Source organism: Euphorbia lathyris, chromosome 1 (genome assembly GCF_963576675.1).
Source record: "Euphorbia lathyris chromosome 1, ddEupLath1.1, whole genome shotgun sequence".
Taxonomy (NCBI): Eukaryota; Viridiplantae; Streptophyta; class Magnoliopsida; order Malpighiales; family Euphorbiaceae; genus Euphorbia; species Euphorbia lathyris.
Genome location: NC_088910.1, coordinates 103,090,151 through 103,113,963, shown reverse-complemented (window position 1 = coordinate 103,113,963; position 23,813 = coordinate 103,090,151). Strand labels below are relative to the sequence as shown.

Here is a 23,813-nt window from a genome sequence, read left to right as displayed (position 1 = left end):
TGAATGAACATCCTTCTCAGATATTGGAGCAAAGGCCACCCAAAACATATCCTCTGGAGGCCTATCAAAGGTCGAAGTAGTCACCGGCTGCTGCTTAGGACCATACTCACAACTAAAGAGGCGTTGGTAAAACCCCACAGCCAATTTTTTGATCTTATTCTCATCGTAAATCCAATTCCCCTGGTCATTCTTGATTGCTTCCACTCTATTCTTTTATCTTCGGATAACGGTAGCTAAATGAAAGTACCTAGAATTCATGTCCTCTTGAGTAATCCACTCTTTTCTAGACTTTTGAAACCAATAAAGCTCTTCCTGATTCAAAACTCTGAAAAGTTCATTTTACAGTTCCTTATGGAACCGACACAGGTTATCGTCCACGAGTTTCAAGCTGTTTTTGGATACCAGCAATACGCCTCAGTAAAACTCGCTTACGACCAAGAATATTCCCAAAAACCAACTTATTCCATTTGATTGCTTCCTCCTTGAAATTTGCAGCTGCCAGAAGAGCATCATTACTAGGTTTCCACATTGAATTAACAAAATCTTTGAAAAGAGGGTGAGTCTCCCAAGCTAAGAAATATCGAAAGGGTTTGGCCACAGGAGAGGATTGACATCCATCCAATCGAAAGAGAATCGGGTAATGATCTGAATGCCTAAAATGAAGATTTAGCACATGAGACTTTTGATCACAGGAGAGGATTGGCATCCTCCATTAATGATTGTAAGACTTTTGATCTTCCTATCTTCCTTTAAATTGCACGAAATCTGCACCATTTCTCCAAATCACAATGTATTTCTCTTCTTCCTCTCTTCATCTCTTGATTCTGCAACTTCCTAATCCTAGAAAACGAAGCCATGGTTCTTCATCTTCCATTTCATGCTCGTTTATTGGTTTCTTTCTTCTTGTGACCATCGAAGAAATGGTGATTCTACGTTATTTTCATCGTTTTTCTCAGTTTATCATATTGGTTTCGTCGAAAAATGTAAGTATATACTATTTTTTCTGCGTTTTTTCCATAAATCCACTTAGCATATGCGGTTTTCACGAGGTCTGTGGGGAGAAATTTATCGATTTCACTTTGTGAAACGATGATTACGCGAAGTTTGTGAGGTAATTCGATAAATTTCTCTCGCAGACTCCGCGAAATCATCGTTTCGCGAAGTCAGAGCGTCACATTTCTCCTCGCAAACTCCACGAAATCATCATTTCGCAACATCGCGAAATCATTGTTTGGCTAAGTAAAATCACCCTCTTCCTTGCACATTTATGTTCGCATACTTAGCGAATTATCATTTCGCGAAGCCAAATCTTCCTTTTTTCTGATTAACACGATTAAATTTTTCTAAAGGCGGTTGAATACATAATATTCATTCCTGAAAGCCGGCATGCTAGGGTGCCATAAGAGACATCCATTCCAAAAGGCATGGACTTCCAACCATTAGTGGTGAATAGGAGTCTACACCGTGGGACACATCCATCCCTCGGTGGTTAATAAGAGCATATGTATCGTGAGACATTCATCTATCGCCGGTGAATAAGAGCCTATGTATAATGAAGTGATTTGTTAGGAGTTTATTGTGGCAATCTTGTTCTGTACCGTGAGACATATCCATCCATCGGTAGTAAATAGAAGCCTATGTATTATGAAATGATTTGTTAGGAGTTTATTGTGACAATCTTGTTGTAAATTTTGATAATGTTATGATTTTAATGTTGGAATCTGTTGTGGTTTGACATTTTTTTGTTATATACCACTTCACGAATTAGCTTCAAAACACATCCAGCCTTCGCATATGCTAATTAAATTCATCAACTAAACCAAACATTAGCTTCGCAGGCTTCGCATATGCTAATTAAATTCATCAAGTAAACCCAAACATTAGCTTTGCAGGCTTCACATAAGATCGAATATGCAAAGTCAGACGGGAGGAGACAAACACGCGTAAATATTGAGGGTATTATGAAAAAGTCACACAAAATCAGTATAGATATGTAGTAAGTTGAATAAATGGGTTAAATATGTAAATGAGTCTCCCATTTGACCCATTTTTGTAATTTACCCATATTTATATTATGTATCATGTAATTTATTTATTTATTTGAAGAAAATCATATAATTTATTTAAATATGAGAGTAATAATTAAACTGCAGGTTTGAATCATACATTTCAAAATTTATTGAAAAATAGAAAGTAATTCCCTAAAAGAAGAGTTAATTTCCCCATACTTGTTAGATAAAAAAAAAGTAATGAAAAATGAAAATGGCTAATCACCAAACAAAAAGTGTCCCATATACAGGTCCCACTTCCAGAGAGGTAAGTAGTAATTCCAAATTCTGAAACCTCCCAATTGAACCGGGCTTCATTTCTCTATTTCTTTCACACGTGTCTTTCCCGTCCCTCTCTTCTCCGATTCTACCATTCTCTATTTCCGGCTGCACCAAAACACTATAACTATCATTCCTCCTCCTTCTCCGTCTCCGTCTCCTTCTCTCTGTATCTGAATTGTTGAAATCCATTTCTTTTAGCTCTGTAGACACAAATCACCGATGAAATACCGATATAGGCGCCTAGAATTTCGAGCCATATAGTGCAGTATTTCGGACGAAGACCATTTTTTATTTTTTAATTGTATGATTAAAATCAATTTCAATCCTTCACATTCGTTTAGCCACACGTTGGTGCTTTAAATTTGTCTCTCTACATCTTTCTCTTGCTTTTACCATTTCCCCCCTTTTCTCTCTTTCTGGAAGTAATTCTTTTCCCGGGGAGCTTTTATTCTGTGTAAATTTCTGGGGATTATGTTCTTGTTGTTGTGGTTGTGGCTGTGAGTTATAGGTTTCTTTGCCTGGTTGGCGGGTTGGTAGGTTCTTTCGTTGATTGATTTTTTAGGCTGTGCGAAAATTTTCGAGATTGATCTGTGTTTGGTGGGTCCGATATGACTGCCGGCGGTGGTGCTCAGTTGATCTCCGTTCATCCTGATGAACTCAAGTTTGTTTGTAAGCTCTCTCTCGCGCGCGCGCTCTTCCTTCACTTATTTTTATTGTTAGTTGATCTTATGCATTGGAGACGTTTCAGATTTTGTGCTATTGATGATAGCTTTTACGGTTGTGGCCGCACGGGTTTGAATTACTGAGAACTGTGTGAATTAGAGTATCCTTAGTATGTTTATTTTGAGGGAAGTTAAGACGGGAAGGAAGGAAAACGTGGATGAATGTAGACACATGTGCTTTTTGTTGGATTGTAATTTTTTCTGAAGTTTAGGAGTCCGTGTCATATTTTGATTCAGTGTTTATTTTCATAGCATTAATAGACATTATATGCTTGATAGTGGATCCCTTTTGTACTGTTTCATGGATGCCAAGTGATTGCTTCCCTTTCAGCAAAGAGCTAAATTAGATATCAGGATTGTGGCTTTTTTCAGAATTGTAAAGTTGGTCTGGTGCCATGTTGAAGGAACCAATTAGGTTATTCACCAAGAGGTGGTTCTATAACATTGTTGTTTTTGTTTGCCTATAATACATTTCTAAAATGATTGGTTAGAATGGGGGCATATTTTGAGTCGGGTTGCTAATTCAAGGAAGAAACTGAAGCAGAAAGGAGTATATTTTCTAAGAATGGTGTATTTGTTGGTTAATGATATTCTTGTGATTGCATGTTTAAACTAAGTTTTATTGAATTCTTGTTTCTGTTTATATCATTGATTCCATCTATGATTTATGACATGCTAGATTATCTTATATAAATGGTTAAACATATTAGATTTATGTCTCAAGTCTCAACACACTGGAGATGGTCAGGGGATGATGGGGGGAAGAACTTAGAATTTCGAGGAGATAAATCATGGAACTGTGCAAGTCAGATAAATGAACCCACATCTAAGCTGGACCTGGTCAAATAGTCTTGGCAGTCCAAAAGCTTATTATTGCCGAAATTGTCTGGTCCAGATTTATTCTCTTAGGTGGAGGAACTGTTTTCATAACAAATGAAGGTGTATCATAATTTTTTTGGTCGCTGCCTCTCTGGATTTAATGAACCTAAATGTACACTGCCTACAAATATGGATTTTGTAGTTAGTAGTCTTAGAAATACTGCTAATTCTCCTGCTCTTTAATTTAACTTAATATGAACTTTATAGTTAGTATTCCTAAATGCTTTTTGAAAAGTATGCCCAGCTCATGTTAATCAGATATACAGCTTTCTTACTGTTTTGCTTACATGTGGGCTTACATTTTCTGTTCACATGAACAGTTGAGCTGGATCGGCAAATTTTTTGTGACCTTAAAGTTGTGAACAATACAGAGCATCATGTCGCTTTTAAGGTATGTCTTTGTTGCTGAACATGTATAAATTCCTTCTTAATGAGTATGCAATTAAGTCATTATTTTAATCCCACTTTTCTAGGTTAAAACCACTTCACCGAAGAAGTACTTTGTACGACCTAACACTGGTGTTATACAGCCGTGGGACTCGTGTGTCATAAGAGGTGCCATTTTCTAATTTTTCACAATTTTATATAGAAATGTTTCTAATCTCTCAATTATGAATATACACTATGGCATGGCATGAAGTTCTGAATACAGTGGATACTGTTATATTCGGTGTGGTGATTTCTTGAACAGCTGTAGGAGCACAAACTATGTGATTGAATAAATCGTCCTTTATCTGTTGCGGGTCGAGGGTGTCCGTTATATGCAACTTTCTTGCAGTCATTTACTAGACTGCTTTTACTGCTCTGATAATATACTTGTTAGTTGAAATCTTGTAATCTTGTAAACTAACTTTTGCATTTTCAGTTACTCTTCAAGCCCAAAATGAATATCCTCCTGAAATGCAATGCAAAGACAAGTTTCTCTTGCAGAGTACAGTAGTACCACCTCATGCCGATGTTGATGAACTTCCACCAGATACTGTAAGAATGTTAAATTGAAGATGAAAATTCTGTGTGTGACTATCTTTTAGAAATTGCATCATTATTATGAAAATAATATATGTTTTTTGTATTAGTTTAATAAGGATGGTAGTGGAAAGGTAGTAGAGGAGTGCAAGCTTAGAGTTACCTACCTTTCTCCGTCAACTCAAGGAAACACAGAAGATGAGGCATTTAAGAATTCTTCTCAGAGTCCGGAGACCAACTCTGTGAGTTCGTCATCTTTTTATTCAGAGGACTGTTATTGCTTTACATTAGTTATTCCCTGTTTAAAATAAAAATGTTCCGATTTAAAGTGGATCTTAGACTATCATATCAAATCTTCTAATGGATGCGGAAATGGCTTGTTTTCTATGAAAGTGTTTACCTATATTCATGTCATTAGATGTAAAAGTTTTGAATTTTAGAATGTAGGGTACGAATGGATGTCATTATTTATATGGTTCATCAGCCCATTCGGCAAGATAGTTTTATCTGTGAAGTTCTTTCGCAAGATCTTTGAATTTCTAATTTTCCTTCTTAGTATCTCTCATGAAAATTTCATCTGCATGTTCAAACAGACTTTACAGCGCCTGAAGGATGAGAGGGATGCTGCTATGAGACAAACACAACAATTGCAACGTGATCTGGTTAGTCCCTTCTCGTTATTGCAGCCAGCTTTATTTTTTGCTTGCCAATGCTTTGAAAATTAGATCGATTTCCAAGGTAAATAAAAATATCTTCATCCTTCCTTGGAGTCTCAAATAACCACTTTTGGAAGTCTATGCACATTTTCTTTATTTCATTACACATTTGAACCATTTTTCAACAGTCATCTAGCATCAAATTACTAATATGAACATTTGACGGGCATAAAGTCAATATTTGACAAAATAAAACACTATGATGTCTGCCCAAAATAAGAATGTTGAAAAAGGCTCATTGATTAATTGAATAGACAAGGCAATTTCTTTTCTTTTTTAATGATGACAAAGGTCATAATAATTCTCTGTAATCACGAGAAATGGTCTACTTATTCTAATAAACTTCTCTTAGGCAATAACAGGAAATTCAAAAGACATTATATCAAAATTGAAAAAAATAAAGAAATTCAGTTTGTGTGGGCCAACCAAATTCTATTATTGTATATTGTATACCATATATTTCAAAATTTTGAATTCTTTATGGAAGCCACAGTGTCCCCCAACCAAAGAAAGCTCTTGGTCTCTCACTATCAAGTGTTTAAGAACTAGTGAAATGATGAGAAAAAGGAAGGAATCAGATGTTGTGATGAAGAAAAATAGATGAAAGGAGGTTCATGAATCATGCTTGATATGTGCTTCCTAAGATAATGTAGCCAAAACAATTGTCTCTTAATATTCGTTCCCGCAGGACATGATGAAGAGACGAAGATTTCGGAAAAGCGATCCAGGATTCTCCCTGACTTTTGCATTTGTTGTGGGACTTATTGGTATAACGGTGGGGTTCATCTTGAACTTCTCATTATCGTCACCAGCACCAATTACAGAATGATTGAAAACCACAGGAACTCAAGAGACAAACTTGCTTGTTTGTTCTTCTATTGTACAAGTTGTGGTCGGACGAAAAACGGGGATTATACTCCTCTCCTCCTGTACATTGAATTGATTGCTGCAACTTTTGGTTTGGCAAATATATTTTTATTTCATTTCATTTATATGTTACTGTTAGTGCAAAGATTTTAATTCCATTATGTTAACTTGTTATTTTATTTTAGTTGCAATTTCTGAAATATTGTTCCTGCCAACATATAATAGTGGTAGCTGAATTTTGTGCTTGAAGATGTATTAGAATCATTTTTACAACATTATCATATAGAGGATAATTTACCTGGAGCTGCTTTTCCATGTTGAGATACTACATGTATATTACAAGTATCAAAGTCCATTCTCTGATTCATGAATAGGTAGATTGTACAAGTAAAGCTGTGGCCCGTCCAAGCCTGCCTTTCATGAGTTGTTTTTTTTTTTTTGGTAAAAAAAGTTTAGGTAAAGGTCGGTCCATCACTCTCAAGGTTAGGGCAAACCATAGACCCTAATGAAGATTTACAGTGGAATTTACAGATTATCTATCAATAAGGGCTAAATTTTTATTTTTAATTTACTTTTTAAATGAATGTATTAATTGAATGAGTTGTGTTTGAAAACTTGTCCGGTTAGATTTAATATAAATTGGAAAAATTACATAACTAGGTCAAATGGAAGATCAATTTACATATTTAGACAAATTATCCAAGTCATTATATATCTGGACTATTTATTTGTGAATTTCTTTAAATGATCTTCATATATATATATAACAATTTAGAAATTTCTTACTCTTTCTTCCTTCTCTCTTTGTTTCTCTTTTTGTTTCTTTCTTAGTTTGCGAACTTGGCACTCCGATTTTTAATTATTGACTCATATTTTTAATTACCGACTCATTTATACGTAAAATCTTTCTTCTTGCGAACTTGGTACTCCGTTTTTTTATTGTTTTGTACGTTTTTTCCCAGGATAATACTTCCCGCATATGATTTTACTTCGTATTTTCTCAAATTGCAAAGTTTGCAAAGAGAATTACTATTTCGCATAATGAGTTTTTCTTCACAGTTTACGCAAACTGCGAAGCAAATTCATGTATTGAAGTAGTATTTACCTTCGCTGTTTTTGCTCAGTCTTCGCAGTTTGGGAAAAATGTGAAGTGATATATTTTGTTATTTGATGGAAATATACACAAATAAACAACATGATTAGCAAAATGACATAAAAAAACATAACATTATCAAAATTTACAATAAGATTGCACTAATAATTCGAACCCTAAACCTCAGCAATGGAGTGCTTCCAGAACATTTGGGAGGAAGTTCAGAAGCAAAAGGAACTAGAATATTTGGTTTTCACTTTCTTCATCACATCATATCAATCAAAGTGAGGAGTGACATGATGCATTTGTATTCAAGCTAAATGAGTACTTGGATTTGATGCCTTTGTATTCAAACTTCGCAAAAATTAAGTCATTTTAGGAAAATAATAAAAAGAAACGCTTCGCAGAAAGCAAAACTGCGAAGAGAAATACAACCTGAAAAGAATGATTTAGCTTCACATATTGCGAAACTGCGAAATATGCGAAGAGAATTACAACCTGAAAATGATGATTTTTCTTCGCATAAAGCGAAACTGCAAAGTCTGCGAAGTCATTTTCTGGAGAAAATAGTACTTCAAATGATGATTTTGCTTTGCATGCTTCGCAAAATGTGAAGCAAACACTGCGAAGCCATTTTCTGGAAAGAGAAAGATGAATGCAGAAACACAGTAGATATTTATCTTCTTTTTGCCTTTTACCATTAGAACGTCGAATAACGATGCCTTCTATTTGTACAAGAAGAAATAAACAATGAGAGGAAGAAGAAACAGAAAGATGAAGAACTATGCTTTTGATTCACACAAAAACAGAGAGACAAAGAGAGGAAAAAGAGATATGATAATAAAAAAATGGATTCCATTCGCACAATATAAAGGGAGAAGGAAGATGAAACGATAGAAAGGAAGTAAGAAGATGAAATGTTTAGGGTATTGAAAAAAACATAAATAAATAATATAGATATGAAATAGTTTGGATAATTGATATAAATATGATTTTATAATTTTTCTCGGATCTGGCCAGCTTATAAACGGGTCTAACATTGGGCCCTAAGCTATATCTGAGACAAATTGTTCTCATGCAATTTTCGTGCCCCTAAGACCATAATCATTGTTTCTTTTTTATTTTAGGCCTAATAGTCTTCCGACCCTTTTAATTTGTTTAAATTGGTCATTTTACCCTTCAAATTCATCGAATGTTCTATTTACCCCCTTAACTCCATAGAAATGGTATTTTCCACCCTTAACTTGTTCAAATTAGTCATTTTACCTCTCATCAACTCATCGAATGTCCTATTTACCTCATTAACTCCATAAAAGTGACATTTCTCACTCCTTATGATCATATTTATCCATTTAACTCCATAAAAGTGGTATTTCTTACCCCTTTATAGTGCAAAGTTAATAGCACTTGTTCAAATGAGTTTGAAAATATATATTTTTAATATCAACTTTTTATTTTGTTTTAATTTGATAATTATATTGATCCTTCATGTGTTTATTATAATAATATTGTATTACAATAATTAGATAATCAAAATTTAAGTAGCAAAAAAAGTTGAAAAGAGAAAGAATGCATAAAAGATACAAATAACAAGAACATTATTTTCTTGATAAAAAAACAAGAACATTAATATAAACAAGTTAAAGTCATTATATGTAGGGAAAATGTACCAAAATAGGTCTATGATTTTGGAAAAGTATCAATTTAGGTTCTATGAAAATAGCACCAATATAGGTTTAACGTTTAAAAAATGGATTGTAAGGGGTGAGAAATACTACTTTTATGGAGTTAAGGGGGTAAATAGGACATTCTATGAGTTGGGGAGAGGGTAAATGGACAAGTTGAGGGGGTGAGAAATACCACTTTTATGGAGTTAAGGGGGTAAATATGATATTCTATAAGTTGAGGGGATAAATGGATAAGTTGAGGGGGTGAGAAATACCACTTTTATGGAATTAAAGGGGTAAATAGGACATTCGATAAGTTGAGAGGGTAAAATGACTAATTTGGACAAGTTAAGGGGGCTGGAGGAGTATTAGGCCTTTATTTTATCATTGTGCTCGATTTAGGATAATCGGTGGTTTTCACCTGGTCAGTCACCGTTAGATCTACAAGGTGTAAATCTAAGCCTTAGGATTATTTTATTTACATTTTAATTGGTGCAACCTGCACCTCAATATACAAGATTAAATATTACAGAGTAAATAATTATAAGATTTATGTGTTTTTATGTAATACATTAGTTAGTCTTTGTGTTTTTAGAAATGATTATAAAGATCTGTATGTTTTTATTTTCATTTTTTGAGTAAAAGCGGGTTTCAAGGGAAGGTCGGAGGGAGAGTGATCCTAACTAGGTTGGCACCACCCAAGTAACCGAGCCTGCAACTAAGAAGCCAATAATTTATTAGAATAGAAAAAAGAATAAAGAATACAAAAAATTAGGCCCGTAGTCGGATTACAAAACCTAAACAGTTATGTTCTATTAGCATCTAAGTAAACTGGTAAAGAGCAGAAGCCCGAATAAGAATTCCACCAATGATCCGTAGTGGCTGAGACAGCATATTTGGAGAGACAGTCCGCGACAGCATTTGCCTCTCGGTAAACATGTGTGACTCTGATATCTCTAGTTCGAAAAATATTTAGACAGAACAACCAATCTCCAATTAGTTCCCAATGAATGTGATGTGAGCCTTTTCTAATTAGCTCCACTGCATAAAGAGAATCACTTTCAAGCCAAAGAGGGAACCAATTGTATTCGACAGCTTTTTTAATAGCAATGATGATAGCCTTACTTTCTGCAAAAAAAAGGCCTCTCGGTTACCGAGCGGGTAAGCGAAACAGCCGATAGGGAAGTTCTGGTAATTACGAAAAACCTATCCTACACATGCGTGAGTGTGAGTTGCCGCACCGTCCGTATGTTTTTATTTTCATCAAACTCTTTAGTCCTTAATAAGTGAATGGACAAATTGGACTAAATAAAATTTATATTACCAAAATTACCTTTTACTATATGTTTTAACAATAAAATGTCCAATTTTTCCTATTTTATTTTTTCTTGCCTTCATAATATAATCTCTCTAATATTAGTTAATCTTTTTTTTATTATTAATTTTCATATAATTATAAATTTTAATTTAATGATCTAGAATTTATCCATTAAAAAATGAATGATAAACATTGTAAAAATTATTAAAATATGAGTAGAACTATATAAAAATATAGAAGTGATTTAGTTTAAGAGAATAAGAAATGTAATTTTTTTATAATTAATATACACAAGTATAAAAATTTCGGTGTATATATATTACACAAACTTCATTAAAACTATTTTGATTAAATTTGAAAACTAGAAAATAATTTATTTTATTTACATAATTAAGGATAATTTTGTACTTTCATATTAAAAAAAATAAAAGGACTAAAAAATTGATTAAGGAAAAATTTAAAGACTTATAATAACATGATTATTAAGTAAAAACACTAAGCATTTTATAATCATTTCCCAATATTATAATACTATAAAAAATGATAATAGAAATCTAAAGATATGGAAGAAAACAAATAAATTAACGTTGTCCGCGCAATACGGCTGCTCGGTGGGTGCAACCTTCATTGGGGTCAGTTAAAGTCAATTTTGATGCTGCTCTTTTTTTCAGAATCAATAGCTGCTGGTTTCGGCTTCGTTGCCCGGGATTCTTCTAGCTTCATCGTAACATGGTGAGCGGAGTTGGGAGCTGTACGAATTCATTTCTAGTCGAGACGCTTGCCTGACGTGACACATTACCATGGGTTATCTTCCAAGGCTGGTTGGCGGTCGAGGTGGAATCGGACTCGCAACTACTAGTCTGTACTATTCAGTACGCTCGTTCTGTTTCATATTTAGTCATTGAGGATTGCCCCTCTTTACTTTCGAAATTAGATTGTTGTTCTGTTCGTTTCATAAAGCGATCAACGAAAGTTGCTCACGTGCTTGCACGGACGGCGTGTTCTGTGTCTAATCGCGAGAAATGGATACATACCCACCTCCTTTTCTTTAGTGATATTATTTGAATAAATAAACTCCCTTTCAAAAAAAATATAATATTAAAATAAAAATAAATATTAAAATAAACATTTTTTATATTAATTATACATACATGTATATGCAATTGGTTTTTATCTTTTAGTTTTGATTAAATATCAAATTTTGAAATTAAAATCTAAACAATATTTCGATTTGCAATTAGGTCCCGAAATTCTTAATTGCAAATTTTTTCGTATTTGAAGAAAAGTATTTTTTCCAGTATATTAAAAAAAAAATTAAAACCTAAATTATCGTCGTGTACTGTCCAAATTTGGAGAGTGAAATTGGCGGGAGATTCCCACGTGCTAAATCTCAAAACCTCAAAGAGTCCCGTATCCGCGCCTCTTCCCCTCAGTCCATCTCTGCAAATCTTCTACATCCGTCTACAAGCCCTAAACTCCTCTTTATTTCTCCCTCTCGCCGTCCAATGCCAACTCAGCTATCGGAAACTCAGCTCGCGACGCTTCGCTCATTCTCCACGGTCACCACGAAGTTAGATTTGGATTCGCCCTCGGAGTTGCAAAAGGCATGGCATCTCCTATCCCTCCTCATCTCACTTGGCCATCCAGCTTCGCCTTTCGAGCTTGCTCTTCGCTGCACTCTCTTCCGTGCAACTCCAGATCTCATCCGATCTCTCTGCTCCTTTCCTAATTCACCAATAACCTTAACTAGCAACCACAATAATGGCTATTCCGTAACCATTTCTCCACGGGGCTTTTTTGCTTTTCAGCAATTTGTCTCCAACTTCAATTTAATTGACGCGTTTATTACTCGGATCGGAACTGCAGTACGGGCGCCGCCAGTAATATCATATGAGGATGCTGTAAGGATGTTCTTCAGGAAGAAGCGGAAGCGAATCCAGACGGATTATGTAGAATGTAAGAAAATAGTTCTTAAGTTTTGTATTGGAGAGCTTTTAATTTCTTCGTTAGTGATCCTAATTATGGCTTTTGTGCTGCAGTTACAGTGGATAGCAAATATTTATCAGTTTCTCCTCCCTCGAAAAGAATTCGAAATGATTGTGCCAAGGTATTCTTCAATTCTGCAACTGATTCAGATTTGTACTTCCTGCTGATTATTTTTCAGGTTTAAGCTTTCAAATTTAAGATTTCTATGCTTTCCATTCATTGACAACGATTGAATAGGAATTTTAAAATTTGAAATGGTTTAGAAGTTAGAACGACCTATTTTACTGTCACTATACGGCTTACAATGTAACGGCATTAGGAACTTATTTGTACTTTAAAGTTTTTCAAAGCGGTAAATTTTCAAACATATATATATATATATATATATATATATATATATATATATATATGTGTGTGTGTGTGTGTGTGTGAGACATTAGCGTTATGGAGGTACACGCTACACACTTATGTAGTTCCTGTAATATGAATTAGTTGCAAATAACATCCCTAATTGTTAAATTGAAGAGGTATATATGCAGGCGCGAATTCATCTTACTGAAAGTATCAGCAGGAATATAAATGCCAAGTGCACTAACCTAATTAACTTGATTCTACAGCCTAACCTGTTTATCGAAGCCGCAGCTAATGAGTTGATTTACAAACCAGATAGTGGAACAAAATTAGAAGATGAAGTAAACAAAAGTATGATTGTGGAATGTACAGATCAAAATAGAATGATTGTTTCTGAGCTTGGTGAAGAATCTGCTCTTCCAATGATAATATTGGATAAGGAAGATGTGAGTCAAGAAGCTAAAGTAGACCAGGAAGATCTTAAGAGCAGAAAAGTTCTTGGTGCTGCTTTATGCAAGGAAGATTTCAAACAGATCAATACATTAACAGCGTTGTGTGCAAGTGCTAATGAAACTTGTATTGCTGAAGCTGATTGTTCTATGCAAACAGTTGGAATCAAAAGCATGGAAGAGGAGCTGTCCATTGGTACTAAAACTTTGAAACAAGCAGACAACTACAGTTTACAGCCAATTAATTTTACTTTTTCAAGTATGCAAAGAGAATGTGACTTTAAAACGATGAATGAGTTGACACCTTTAGACGAAGAGCAAGAAACTAATCATGCAAAGAACCAGGCAATCTCTCCAACAATTGGGCTTTCTGCAACTCAGACGCATTTGTTGAGACCCTCTGCCAAGTTGAAGCTCACTTTTGAGGATGCAACGAGTCCAAAAAAGGAAGCTGCTCATCAATCTTTAGAGGGAAGTAAGGCAGTAAGCACTCTAAAAGAAAACCGGCAGGTGAAAAGAAACATTATAACAGATGGTATAACAGAAATGCCAAAGCAGAAGCATGATAACGTGCAACTTAAAAAAGGCCTAAAAGATCTCGCTCCTGTTTCTCCCATTGTAAGCTTCACCCTCCCTATTTCTGCTCACTTATCTTCTTGTTCACTTTATATCTCTCTTTACAAGTAGAGCTTGTTCACTAATTTTGACAAGTGATCTTATTAATTCATTTCCACTGAATGCGATCCAATTTGGATGATCACTGCTTTGTAGGATCAAGTGGAAACCAAGGACCTTCCACACTTTGAGTCTTATATTGTAGAAGAGGAAGAAGGATCGGGTATGAAAGCTTTTACTTTTGGCATTCTTTATTACGTTATTCCCACTTCCCACCAATTTATGTTATGCAGATTCATTGACAGTTAACCCACACTGGCAGGTGGTTATGGCACTGTTTATAGGGCACGGAGGAAAGTTGATGGGGCAACAGTTGCCATTAAATGTATGTGCAATAAGTAGTTTTTTTTTTTTCATGCTACTTTATCTTCAGTTTATGTCACCATTTATATCATCAGCATAATTAAGTTGTCAGGTTTTCAGCAAACATATACACGTTAAGGTTATAGTTTTCATTATTCTTCATCAATGTTCTATAAGAGCGCACTGAAATATCCTTCCCTTTACAGCTCTGTATAAAAGAATACGAGACATCAAATGCTAAAACCTTTTCTAGGTTCTGCTCACCATTACCGAAAATTTCAGTTTTCACATGAAAAAGATACTGTATGAGAAATTGATGCTTGTGAGATGAAGTGCAGTTTAAAGCTATTCTTTTCCTTTTGTTTGTCTGCATTATCTTCCTTGAAATAAAATTGTTAATGTTCCACAGGTCCTCATGCAAATGCTCATAGGCACCATGTTATCAATGAGCTAAGGATGCTAGAGCGGTTTGGGTGAGATATTAAGAAAGATTAAGTCACCTTTAAGATATTGGCCTTAATTTTGAAATAAAAATGTTTAAAATGCAATTTAACTTTATAATTCAGGGGTAAAAACTTTGTAATAAAGTATGAGAGCTGTCTCAAGTATGACAATTCGGACTGCTTTGTTCTGGAATATGTTGAGCATGATAGACCAGAGGTACTCATCAGATCCTCATATGGCTGAACATTTTTTGTTAACTGGTTGATGTTTGATTCCTTAAACATTTTAGGTGTTGAAGAAGGAAATAAATATTCTTGAGCTACGTTGGTATGGTTATTGCATGTTCAAAGCCCTTGCTAGTCTTCATAAGCAGGTAACTTCTGCTGCATTTATTATATTCTAATTTGCATGTTATTTTAGAAACAAACAATCTTGATTCTCATTCTCATGTTGGCAGGGAATAGTCCATAGAGATGTAAAACCTGGAAATTTTCTATTCTCTCGCAAGGGAAGCAAAGGCTATCTAATCGATTTTAACCTTGCCATGGTTAGTTATTTTTGTCTGAAAAAACTTCTGTGAGCGCTGAACTTTTCTCCTCTTATCTCATGTTTAGTTATCACTGAGTGTTATTAATCTCAAGTTTTTGTTCTGTTAGGATCTCAACCAAAAGTATGCAACAATTAGTAAGTCCCTATTACTACCTGTTTAACATGCTATTTTAACATTATGTTGGCTCATGAATTTCATTTGAATTTGAATTGTTCAATTCCTGAGCAAAATGTCTGGCTGAAGTTCTTATGGTCATGATCTAATATTTATCAGAAATTTTGATGGAACTTTCTCCTGTACTTTGGCAGACAAATCAAAGGCGAGGAATGATGCAAGCTTCAATCATGTTACCCTTTCCAACTACAAATCTGCCCCTCCTACCAAAAGTAGAAAGATTCTGAGTGCTAAATCCTTTGGTGCAATCAATCAAGTAGCAATAAAAGGCTCGAAGGCAACATTAGAAGTCAAGAACCAAGGAAAGAGAGCTGTAAGCAGAACAAAGGCCCAAAATGAATTGAGAGGTTGGAACATCATGAAAAGTCAAGGACCAGATGGCTCTGGCATAACCTCGGTGAAAGATGGCACAAGTACAAGGACCCCTTCTGCTGAAAGGCTCAGAGAGCCTTTACCATGCCATGGAAGGAGAGAACTTATCAACTTGTTGCAGGAAGCTATGCATAGTCCAAATTATGAAGCATCAAGTGTTCCAGCTTCTATGAGAAAGCGGATTGCTGCACCTCAGGGAAAAGTGGATGAAAGACATATTTACCTTACTCCAATGCCTCTGCAGTCTACTGGAAATGCCACACCTGGTGCCACCATAATTAGGAACAAAGGTGGCTTTCTTATATTATTACCTCGATCATTTGGTTTGTCAGAACTGTCTTTTCATCATCCTTCTTTTTTTCTAGCAGATGGAGTGCACAAGAAAGAAGGTCCATGTGTTGGAACTAAAGGCTTCCGGGCTCCAGAGGTGAGAATGCGTGAACTGCCTGTATATACATTAGTTGGTTACCGTATTTGAGGATTATGGTAGTTGCTACCTATGAACTTTTCCCAATAACTGTATAACTATAAATTCCAACAGGTTACCGATTTATTAGGATAATTGCCAAAAAGCTGAATTTTCCATGTTATGTTGTTTCACGACAGCTGATATGTGCTAGTAAATTGTTGATTTGATATCATTAAATCAGATAACTTCCTTGTAGGGTTTTCAATAAAAATATAGACAGAATGTAATAAATTTTAAAGAATAGGTTACAGTTTCTGATAGATAGTCAAGCTCTGATATTTATCTTAAACATCAAATTGTTTATTTATTTCTTAGTCAGATTTCCCTGTCAAATTTTGCAGTATTGTTTTATTGAACTTTATGGTTATAGTCACTTTTTTTAAACATATGGTTATAATCAGTTGATTGTCCCTCTCATGGAAAATGGAATTCATTTAAACCTACTTTTAACCTGAATTTAAGCAATTTTGCATGTGGAAGTAGAGCTTCATGTTGAGCGTTTTCTCCAGGTGTTGTTAAGATCTCCCCATCAAGGACCCATGGTTGATGTTTGGTCAGCTGGAGTCACCTTACTTTACCTGATAATTGGAAGAACGCCGTTTTACGGTGATCCTGAACAGTAAGATATATCATTTATTTTTATGCCCACATTATGTTTAACCACACTTATATGTTGCTAACCCTGTTTTTACTATTATCAGGAATATGAAAGATATCGCAAAGCTAAGGGGCAGTGAAGATCTGTGGGAAGTTTCAAAGCTACATGACCGAGAATCCTCATTCCCATTGGTATTTATACTTCATAATTGTTATCTTGTCCTATAATTATCAGAATTTGATAAAACTAGGAACTTCATTTTCCTGCAGGAATTATATAAAACAGAATTTGTGCCATCTATAAATCTATCTGAATGGTGCAAATTAAACTCAAAGAAACGTGATTTCATCGATCTGATACCAAGTTCACTCATTGATCTTGTGGACAAGTGCTTGACAGTGAACCCAAGATCAAGGATCAGCGCGGAGGATGCATTAAAACATGAGTTCTTTGCTCCATGCCATGAAGGATTAAGAAAGCAGAGGCTCCTCAGGCAGGGGTCGAGCTCGAATTCTACCAATCCTCCATTACGTGGAATAACCATTGGAAACTGAATACCTGTTAATCAGCAAACATGAACACATAAATTGATGGTACTCTTCTGAACTTCAACTTATTTTAGGTTAACCTTTAATTTGTAGCTATATACTTGATTCCATTGTTCTAATGTCGTAAATATGCCATGGAAAGGTTTCCTGGAGCCCTGTATTTGTATCTGTATCGGTAGAAAGAAACAGGTGCAACTGTAAAAGTTTGCCTTGTCCTAAAAAATGTGAGTAACTAAGCCTTCATTTAGTCGGTTATAATCTTTTTGCAAATTTGTACCATAATCAACTATAGTTCAAGTTTTAGAAAATTTGTAAATTGCTTCCCATTAATGCTGTACAATACTTTTTTTTTTTTTTTTTAAAACAAATTTGTACCATAATTTTATAAATTTCTTCCCAGTCAGCAATGCCGTAAAGTTCCCAATTCCCACTCTAGTGAGTAGTGGCTGCTTTTACGTCTCCCTAGCAAGCAGTAACTGCACAATCCTTGATTTTTACTGCTAGAACATAAACGGATTAAGGTTAACTTGGGTGTAAAAGGTTTTCTAATTAATTTCTTAAGTTTGGCCTGAACAACTTCAAACTGGTTACTAAGATCTGCTTATAGAAAAAACTGATAACTTGTGTTTGACATTTTCCTCTTTCTTATCAGTTCTAGTCTGTGATTAGTAAATTCTGACACAACGTGAACTGAATGTGGTTCAATCCACATATTTGAAAATCTTCTGAATTTTCTCTAATGAAAGTTAACATTATAATTTGATTTAATCCTAAAGAAAAAAATAAGGATTCAATTGGATTGTAAATGAGTTGAGTCGCTTATGAGCGGCTTTGTTTTCAGCTTGATTTACAAACGATCTGAGCGTGATGTCACGGGGTTAGAGTTTTCACGCAGAGGCAACTCACGTGCGGCACCTCAAGTTGGGCCAAAGTCCTTGAGGTCATCCTTGTCGTCTCCGTGCTCACTGGTTTTCGCCCTCCCATGGGCTCATCAGGGGAGCGGGATCAGCTCCCGAACCAGTTTAGTGCCTAGATGTACACCCTTCTGTCGGTAACTCAGGAGAGGATGCAATCTAAATGGCACGTACTCAACCTTATCGCTAATCCCGCATCCTGCATTTCAAGAACAACCAGCAAGCACCCGCATCGTCTGCGCGTTACGAATTCGGGCCGTGACAGTGAGCATAGTGAAATTTGAATCGAAAGCTCGTGAGCTGATTGGGTTATAGTTTTATGAACAAGTTTGATTATAATGTTTGGTTTTTTTTTTTTTTTTTTAAGCATAAAGGTTATTTGGGCCCTAAACTATAAACTCAAAATCCATTAACCCCTATTCTCCTCAAATCAGCAAAGGGATCTCTAATCTCTGCAAAAATCAACAAGCTAACCCACACTAAAGGAAAACAGAAGACTGGACGTTATGGAGAGTAATCAGAGAATGAATAGCAAGGTCGAACTCTTTATGCGGTCAATGATGAAAATTGGTTCAAGCAGTTTGAGATGAAAATTTCTCTTGGAGTTTGTTTTGTGAATCATATCAAATTGTTGCCTAAGCATAGAGATTTGTTCTCATTTTCCTTGTCTTCTGGTTTTCCTTGTTCATAAACAAGTAAAAGTTATTTTTTTCTTTTCATGGCACCAACCTATCAGTTTCATAATATTTCTATGCCTTAATTTTGTTAATGATTTTAATTTTGTATGCATAGTCCTTCATTTCTCTTTCACTGCAACATAACAGTTCAATGCTTTCAAGTCAATTACTTCATCGTCTATGAGTTTATCAAGAAACAAAAAAATGAATTCAATTGTGAGATATGTAAGAAGAAATTTCCTGCAGGTCAGGCATTAGGATGCCATTGCAAAACCATCACCGAAGTCTCAATTAGTTTGGGTTTGATTGTTGGTTTTTGAAAAGGTTAGGGACCATTTTGATGATTTTAAGAGAATGAGGACTGAATTGATTTTGCCTCTATAGTTTGAGTCCAAATAAGTTTTATGCTTTTTTCTTTAATATACTCACTCAATTTCAAAATAATTGTCATATTTTAAATTTTTTTGCTTATGTCACATTATTTGTCCGTTTTAGTTTTCAAGATAAGTTATCATTTTAAGTTTTCAATATACGAAAAAATGGTTTAATTTAATGTGGGTCAAAAAAATGAAGATTATTAATAAAAATGGATAAATTGTATTTTAGTCTATCTTTAATGAATTTAATACAAATCAATCATTTTCTTAATATGTGTGATTTGATCAAATGTGACAATTATTTTGAAATGGATGGAGTAGGTTTTAATTATGCTAAAGAAATTTCAAATCAATATAATAATAAATCTAATTAATGAGTTGTTTGCAAGCAAAGTTTGTGAACAAGACTAATGAACCGCTTATAAACAATTGATGAACAAAATGTTAAGATCTAACTAGTCAATTTTTTTTTACTTGCCAAGCATAAACAAAATGTTAAGATCTAACTAGTCAATTTTTTTTACTTGCCGACGGGCCAAAACCGCTTAGCTCAACTTGACTTACTTTTAGCCCTAGTTTAATCAAATTCATCCTAATTTATTTATTTATTTCAAAAATATCCAAAAAAGAATAAAGACCTTTTTGCTGTATGCAGCCACCCATCACCACCCGGCCAAATTTGGTATCATAATTTATTTTAGAGAAAAAAAATTGTTTATAGAAAAATTAGTATATCACATCTAAGTTACAATTCAGAAGTTGGAATTTGAATATTCAAAATTATAGCACGTGATAGAACAATATTAGATAATGGTTGAAAATGTTTTTAGCACAACGTTGAGAAATACACCATCTAGAATCGACTTCATGTGAACCAAATTCCTAATCTTTTAGTGAACCAAATTCATTCATGATAATAAATAAATTTCCTATGTTCAAGAAAACATAACACCTATGTAAAGAGATAATTGACAACCGTTTATGTAAAAGCATATCACAATCACCATTGAGAAAGAAAAAAAAAATTACAAGAAAAAACTTCAAAAAGATTTTTGAAACATGGCCTAATTGTTTTTGGCAACCCTTTATTGATCAAATAATTAAAACTTAATACATCAGTTGTTCACAAAATTCGATTGATTTTTAAATTTATATAGTGTCTCATTCACCTTCTAAACTTATTTAAAATGTAATGATTAAGTTTTTAAATCTATAAAAATACCACAAAGATATACAAAATAGAAAGTTAATTTATTTTGAAGAGTTAGAATCACAAATTAAGCTCTTATTTTTTAAGTTTTAATTTTTTTTTACAGATTTTAGACAAATGGAAATGTATATCACTTTAAAGAAATTTAGGAGGTAAATGGATCAATCTAAACAAGTTGAAGTAATCAATAGGTCACTTTAAATAAATCTAAGTGGCTAATAGATTATTTTAAGTAAGTTGAGATGGCTAATGAGACACCATAAAAATTTAAAGGGCAATTAAACTTTTTGGACAAGGACCATTGATGTATTAAACCAATAATTAATGCCTATGTAATTGTAACGAAAAATAAAATAAGAAAAAATTATAAAATTGGGTCAAATGGGATATCTATTTACGCAACTCATTACCTATCTAGATTATTTTTTTGTGGCTTTCTCAAAATACTCTTCATATATATAGGGATGTAAACGGGGCGGGATTTGGTTTCCCATCCTCGTCCCCACCTAAACGGATATTCCCTGTCCCCCGTCCCTGCTAGCTAAACGGGGATAAAACTGTCTCCGTCTCCGCCCCACGGGAAAACCGCGGGTACGAGAAATCCCCGTTTACACCTTTAGACTTTCTTCATTTCAATAACAGTGCTGCAATCCCTTAATCTGATGTTAATGATCTTCACGTCGCTATATTAAAAAAAAAAGCGGTGTTTAAGCTGCATAGGTTAGCCATGTCAAAAATCATAACATCATGCTCCAAACAAAAGGGTGAAGCCACCTCAAGCAGAACATATCCAAAGAATTTTGTTCTCCATAATCAGACCAGAAACTGCAGAAAATTAACTCCAGAATCTGCAAGACAAACAGCTTGATCGGGGATTAATCGGGGATTATCCGTCGGAGCTTTACGGGTACGAATACGGGGATCCCCGTGGGACGGGGATACCGTTTTCCGGCCCCCTGTACCCGACTACGAGGACCATATTGGTCCCCGTCCCCGCCCTCGTCCCTGCAAAAAAACGGGCGGGGCCTGACGGGTACGGGTATTCCCTGCTCTAGTTGCATCCCTATCTATACATATAACACTTAGAAATTTCTTAGTCTTTCTTCTTTCTCCCTTCCGTCTGCCTTCGCACATTGCAAAATATGCGAAGATAAAATTGCTTCAGAATATGAAATTTACTTCGCATATTTCGCAATACGCAAAGATAATATTTGCTTCAGAACATGAATTTAGTTCGCATAATAACTTTCACCTTCGTAGATTTCGCAATATGCGAAGCAAAAAACGTGTTTTTAACCAGTATTATCTTCGCATACTTCGCATATTGCGAAAAATGCGAAGTGGTATATAAAAAAAGCATAACAACAAGAGTGCAACAATAATTCTAACATTAAAATCGTAACATTATTAAAATTTGCAACAATAATGAAACCCTAAACCCTAAATCCCAGGCTTTACAGAATCAATGACTATTGGATGATAATGGTGATTTGTATTTTCTTCCCCTACATCCGAGAACCCCACCCCTAGCATCCCAAAACCCCATCCATTGCATCCCACTACACCACCTACTAGGATGATAAATAGAACCCAAAAGACGTCAAGAAAAAATCCAAGAAAAATCGGCACCCCCACTGTGATTGATGCTTTTGTATTCAAGCTAAATGGATATATACTTCAATTTGATGTTTTGTATTCAACCACCTTCACAAAAATTAAGTCGTGTTAGTAAGAAAAGGTCGATTTTGCTTTGCAAAACAAGATTACACGAAGTTTACAAAGAGCAATTAGCAAGAAAATAACGATTTGGCTTCGGAAAAAAAGGTGACGCGAAGTTTGCAAAGAGAAAAGTAACACAGAGAATGACGATTTTGTTTCGCGAAAATAGATTACGCGAAGTCTGCGAAGAGAAAAATCATGAAACACTTGATGATTTTAGTTTCGCAGACTTCGTGCAATCTGTTTTCGCGAAGTCAGAACGTCATTTTCAGCCTATTTATCCTCACAAATCTTCGCAAAACTCATTTTGCAAAGAATTTTTTTGAAAAAAAGATAAAGATTAAACATTAGATACTTACATTATTTCCGCCTTTTATCATTAAAATCGACAATAACCATATGATAAACGCAGAAGAACAATATCGAATAACCATGCATTCGATTCGCACAAGAACAAAGAAACCAAAAGACGAAAGGAAACAAGAAGATGAAGAACCATGACTTAATTTTCTAGAAATATGAAGATGAAGAATCAAAAGATAAATAGAGGAAGAAGTAGACATGGTAATGGAGAAATTGGTACAAATTTCGCAATATAAAGAAAGAGAGGAAGATGAAAGGTCTGAGAAGGGGAAGCGGAAACCATGCAAATGGAAGAGGAAGGGGAAGGGGAAGATAAAATGTTGGAATATTTTGGGAAAGTCACAATAATATAGTCTAGATATGTAGTAGATTGGTAAGGGGTAAATTACACCCATGACCACTGAACTTTATCCATTTTCACATTATGGTCACTGAACTTTATTTTTTCCCAGTACGGCCACTGAACTCTACACTTTTTAACACCGGTGACTACTAAATTTTAACTTTCTCAAAATGACCGTTAACGATTGTTAACGAACTCAAAATGATAATATTCAAGAATTAAAGTTGTCCAGAATGACATTTACCATGAAACCACATTTTTTATTTTCGAAAATCACATTTTTTGGAGTTTTCTCTCTCCTAATCAAACAACACCTAAATGTAGACCTGTCAATTTTCGTGTTCGTGTCGTATCAGGTTTCGGGTTCGTGTCAAAACCTGAAACACGAACACGACACGAAAATTAACGTGTCATTTCGTGTCGTGTCATAAAACCCTAAACACTAACACTAAAAAAACATGTCGTGTTCGTGTCGCGTCATCGGGTCATGTGTTGTTTTGTAATAGGAAAAGTCATGTTTTTAACCTAGTTCTTATAATTTTTAATTTTTTTAATATTTTTAATTAAATTTCGGGTCAGTTTCGTGTTTTCGGTTTGACACGAACACGACACGAAAATTAACGTGTCATTTCGTGTCGTGTCAACTTTTGTGTCGTGTCATAAAACCTTAAACACTAACACTAAAAATGCGTGTCGTATTCATGTCGTGTCATCGGGTCGTGTGTCGCTTTGC

The 23,813-nt window shown here is 34.7% G+C and overlaps 2 protein-coding genes across 3 annotated transcripts; both read left to right on the top strand.

Moving 5' to 3' along the window:
- The first annotated feature begins 2,340 nt into the window (after window positions 1–2,340).
- LOC136209471 (vesicle-associated protein 2-1) lies at window positions 2,341–6,783 on the top strand. Its single transcript, XM_066000946.1, has 7 exons — window positions 2,341–2,999; window positions 4,252–4,322; window positions 4,405–4,486; window positions 4,797–4,912; window positions 5,008–5,139; window positions 5,491–5,559; window positions 6,302–6,783. The coding sequence occupies exons 1-7, from the start codon at window positions 2,939–2,941 to the stop codon at window positions 6,440–6,442; spliced, it is 672 nt and encodes a 223-aa protein (XP_065857018.1). The 5' UTR covers window positions 2,341–2,938; the 3' UTR covers window positions 6,443–6,783.
- Window positions 6,784–11,986: 5,203 nt separating this feature from the next.
- Window positions 11,987–17,842, top strand: LOC136209458 (uncharacterized). 2 transcript variants are annotated; one of them, XM_066000932.1, is made up of 15 exons: window positions 11,987–12,514; window positions 12,604–12,665; window positions 13,162–13,962; window positions 14,116–14,182; window positions 14,282–14,344; window positions 14,732–14,795; window positions 14,889–14,982; window positions 15,056–15,139; window positions 15,224–15,313; window positions 15,423–15,450; window positions 15,625–16,152; window positions 16,231–16,289; window positions 16,841–16,950; window positions 17,033–17,120; window positions 17,199–17,842. In XM_066000932.1, exons 1-15 carry the CDS (start codon window positions 12,064–12,066, stop codon window positions 17,481–17,483), a joined length of 2,874 nt encoding a protein of 957 aa, XP_065857004.1. In that variant the 5' UTR covers window positions 11,987–12,063; the 3' UTR covers window positions 17,484–17,842. The 2 variants fall into 2 exon arrangements, with proteins under 2 accessions (XP_065857004.1, XP_065856999.1); XM_066000927.1 differs by having other exon boundaries at window positions 12,598–12,665.
- Window positions 17,843–23,813: the final 5,971 nt, after the last annotated feature.

Excerpts from the sequence above, each read along its gene's own strand:
- LOC136209471 (XM_066000946.1), top strand. The coding sequence starts at position 2,939 with ATGACTGCCGGCGGTGGTGCTCAGTTGATCTCCGTTCATCCTGATGAA. Across the intron at positions 3,000-4,251 it reads TGATGAACTCAAGTTTGTTT|TTGAGCTGGATCGGCAAATT; the intron begins GTAAGCTCTCTC and ends TCACATGAACAG. Across the intron at positions 4,323-4,404 it reads AGCATCATGTCGCTTTTAAG|GTTAAAACCACTTCACCGAA; the intron begins GTATGTCTTTGT and ends CCACTTTTCTAG.
- LOC136209458 (XM_066000927.1), top strand. The coding sequence starts at position 12,064 with ATGCCAACTCAGCTATCGGAAACTCAGCTCGCGACGCTTCGCTCATTC. Across the intron at positions 14,983-15,055 it reads TTGAGCATGATAGACCAGAG|GTGTTGAAGAAGGAAATAAA; the intron begins GTACTCATCAGA and ends TAAACATTTTAG. Across the intron at positions 15,314-15,422 it reads TCGATTTTAACCTTGCCATG|GATCTCAACCAAAAGTATGC; the intron begins GTTAGTTATTTT and ends TTGTTCTGTTAG.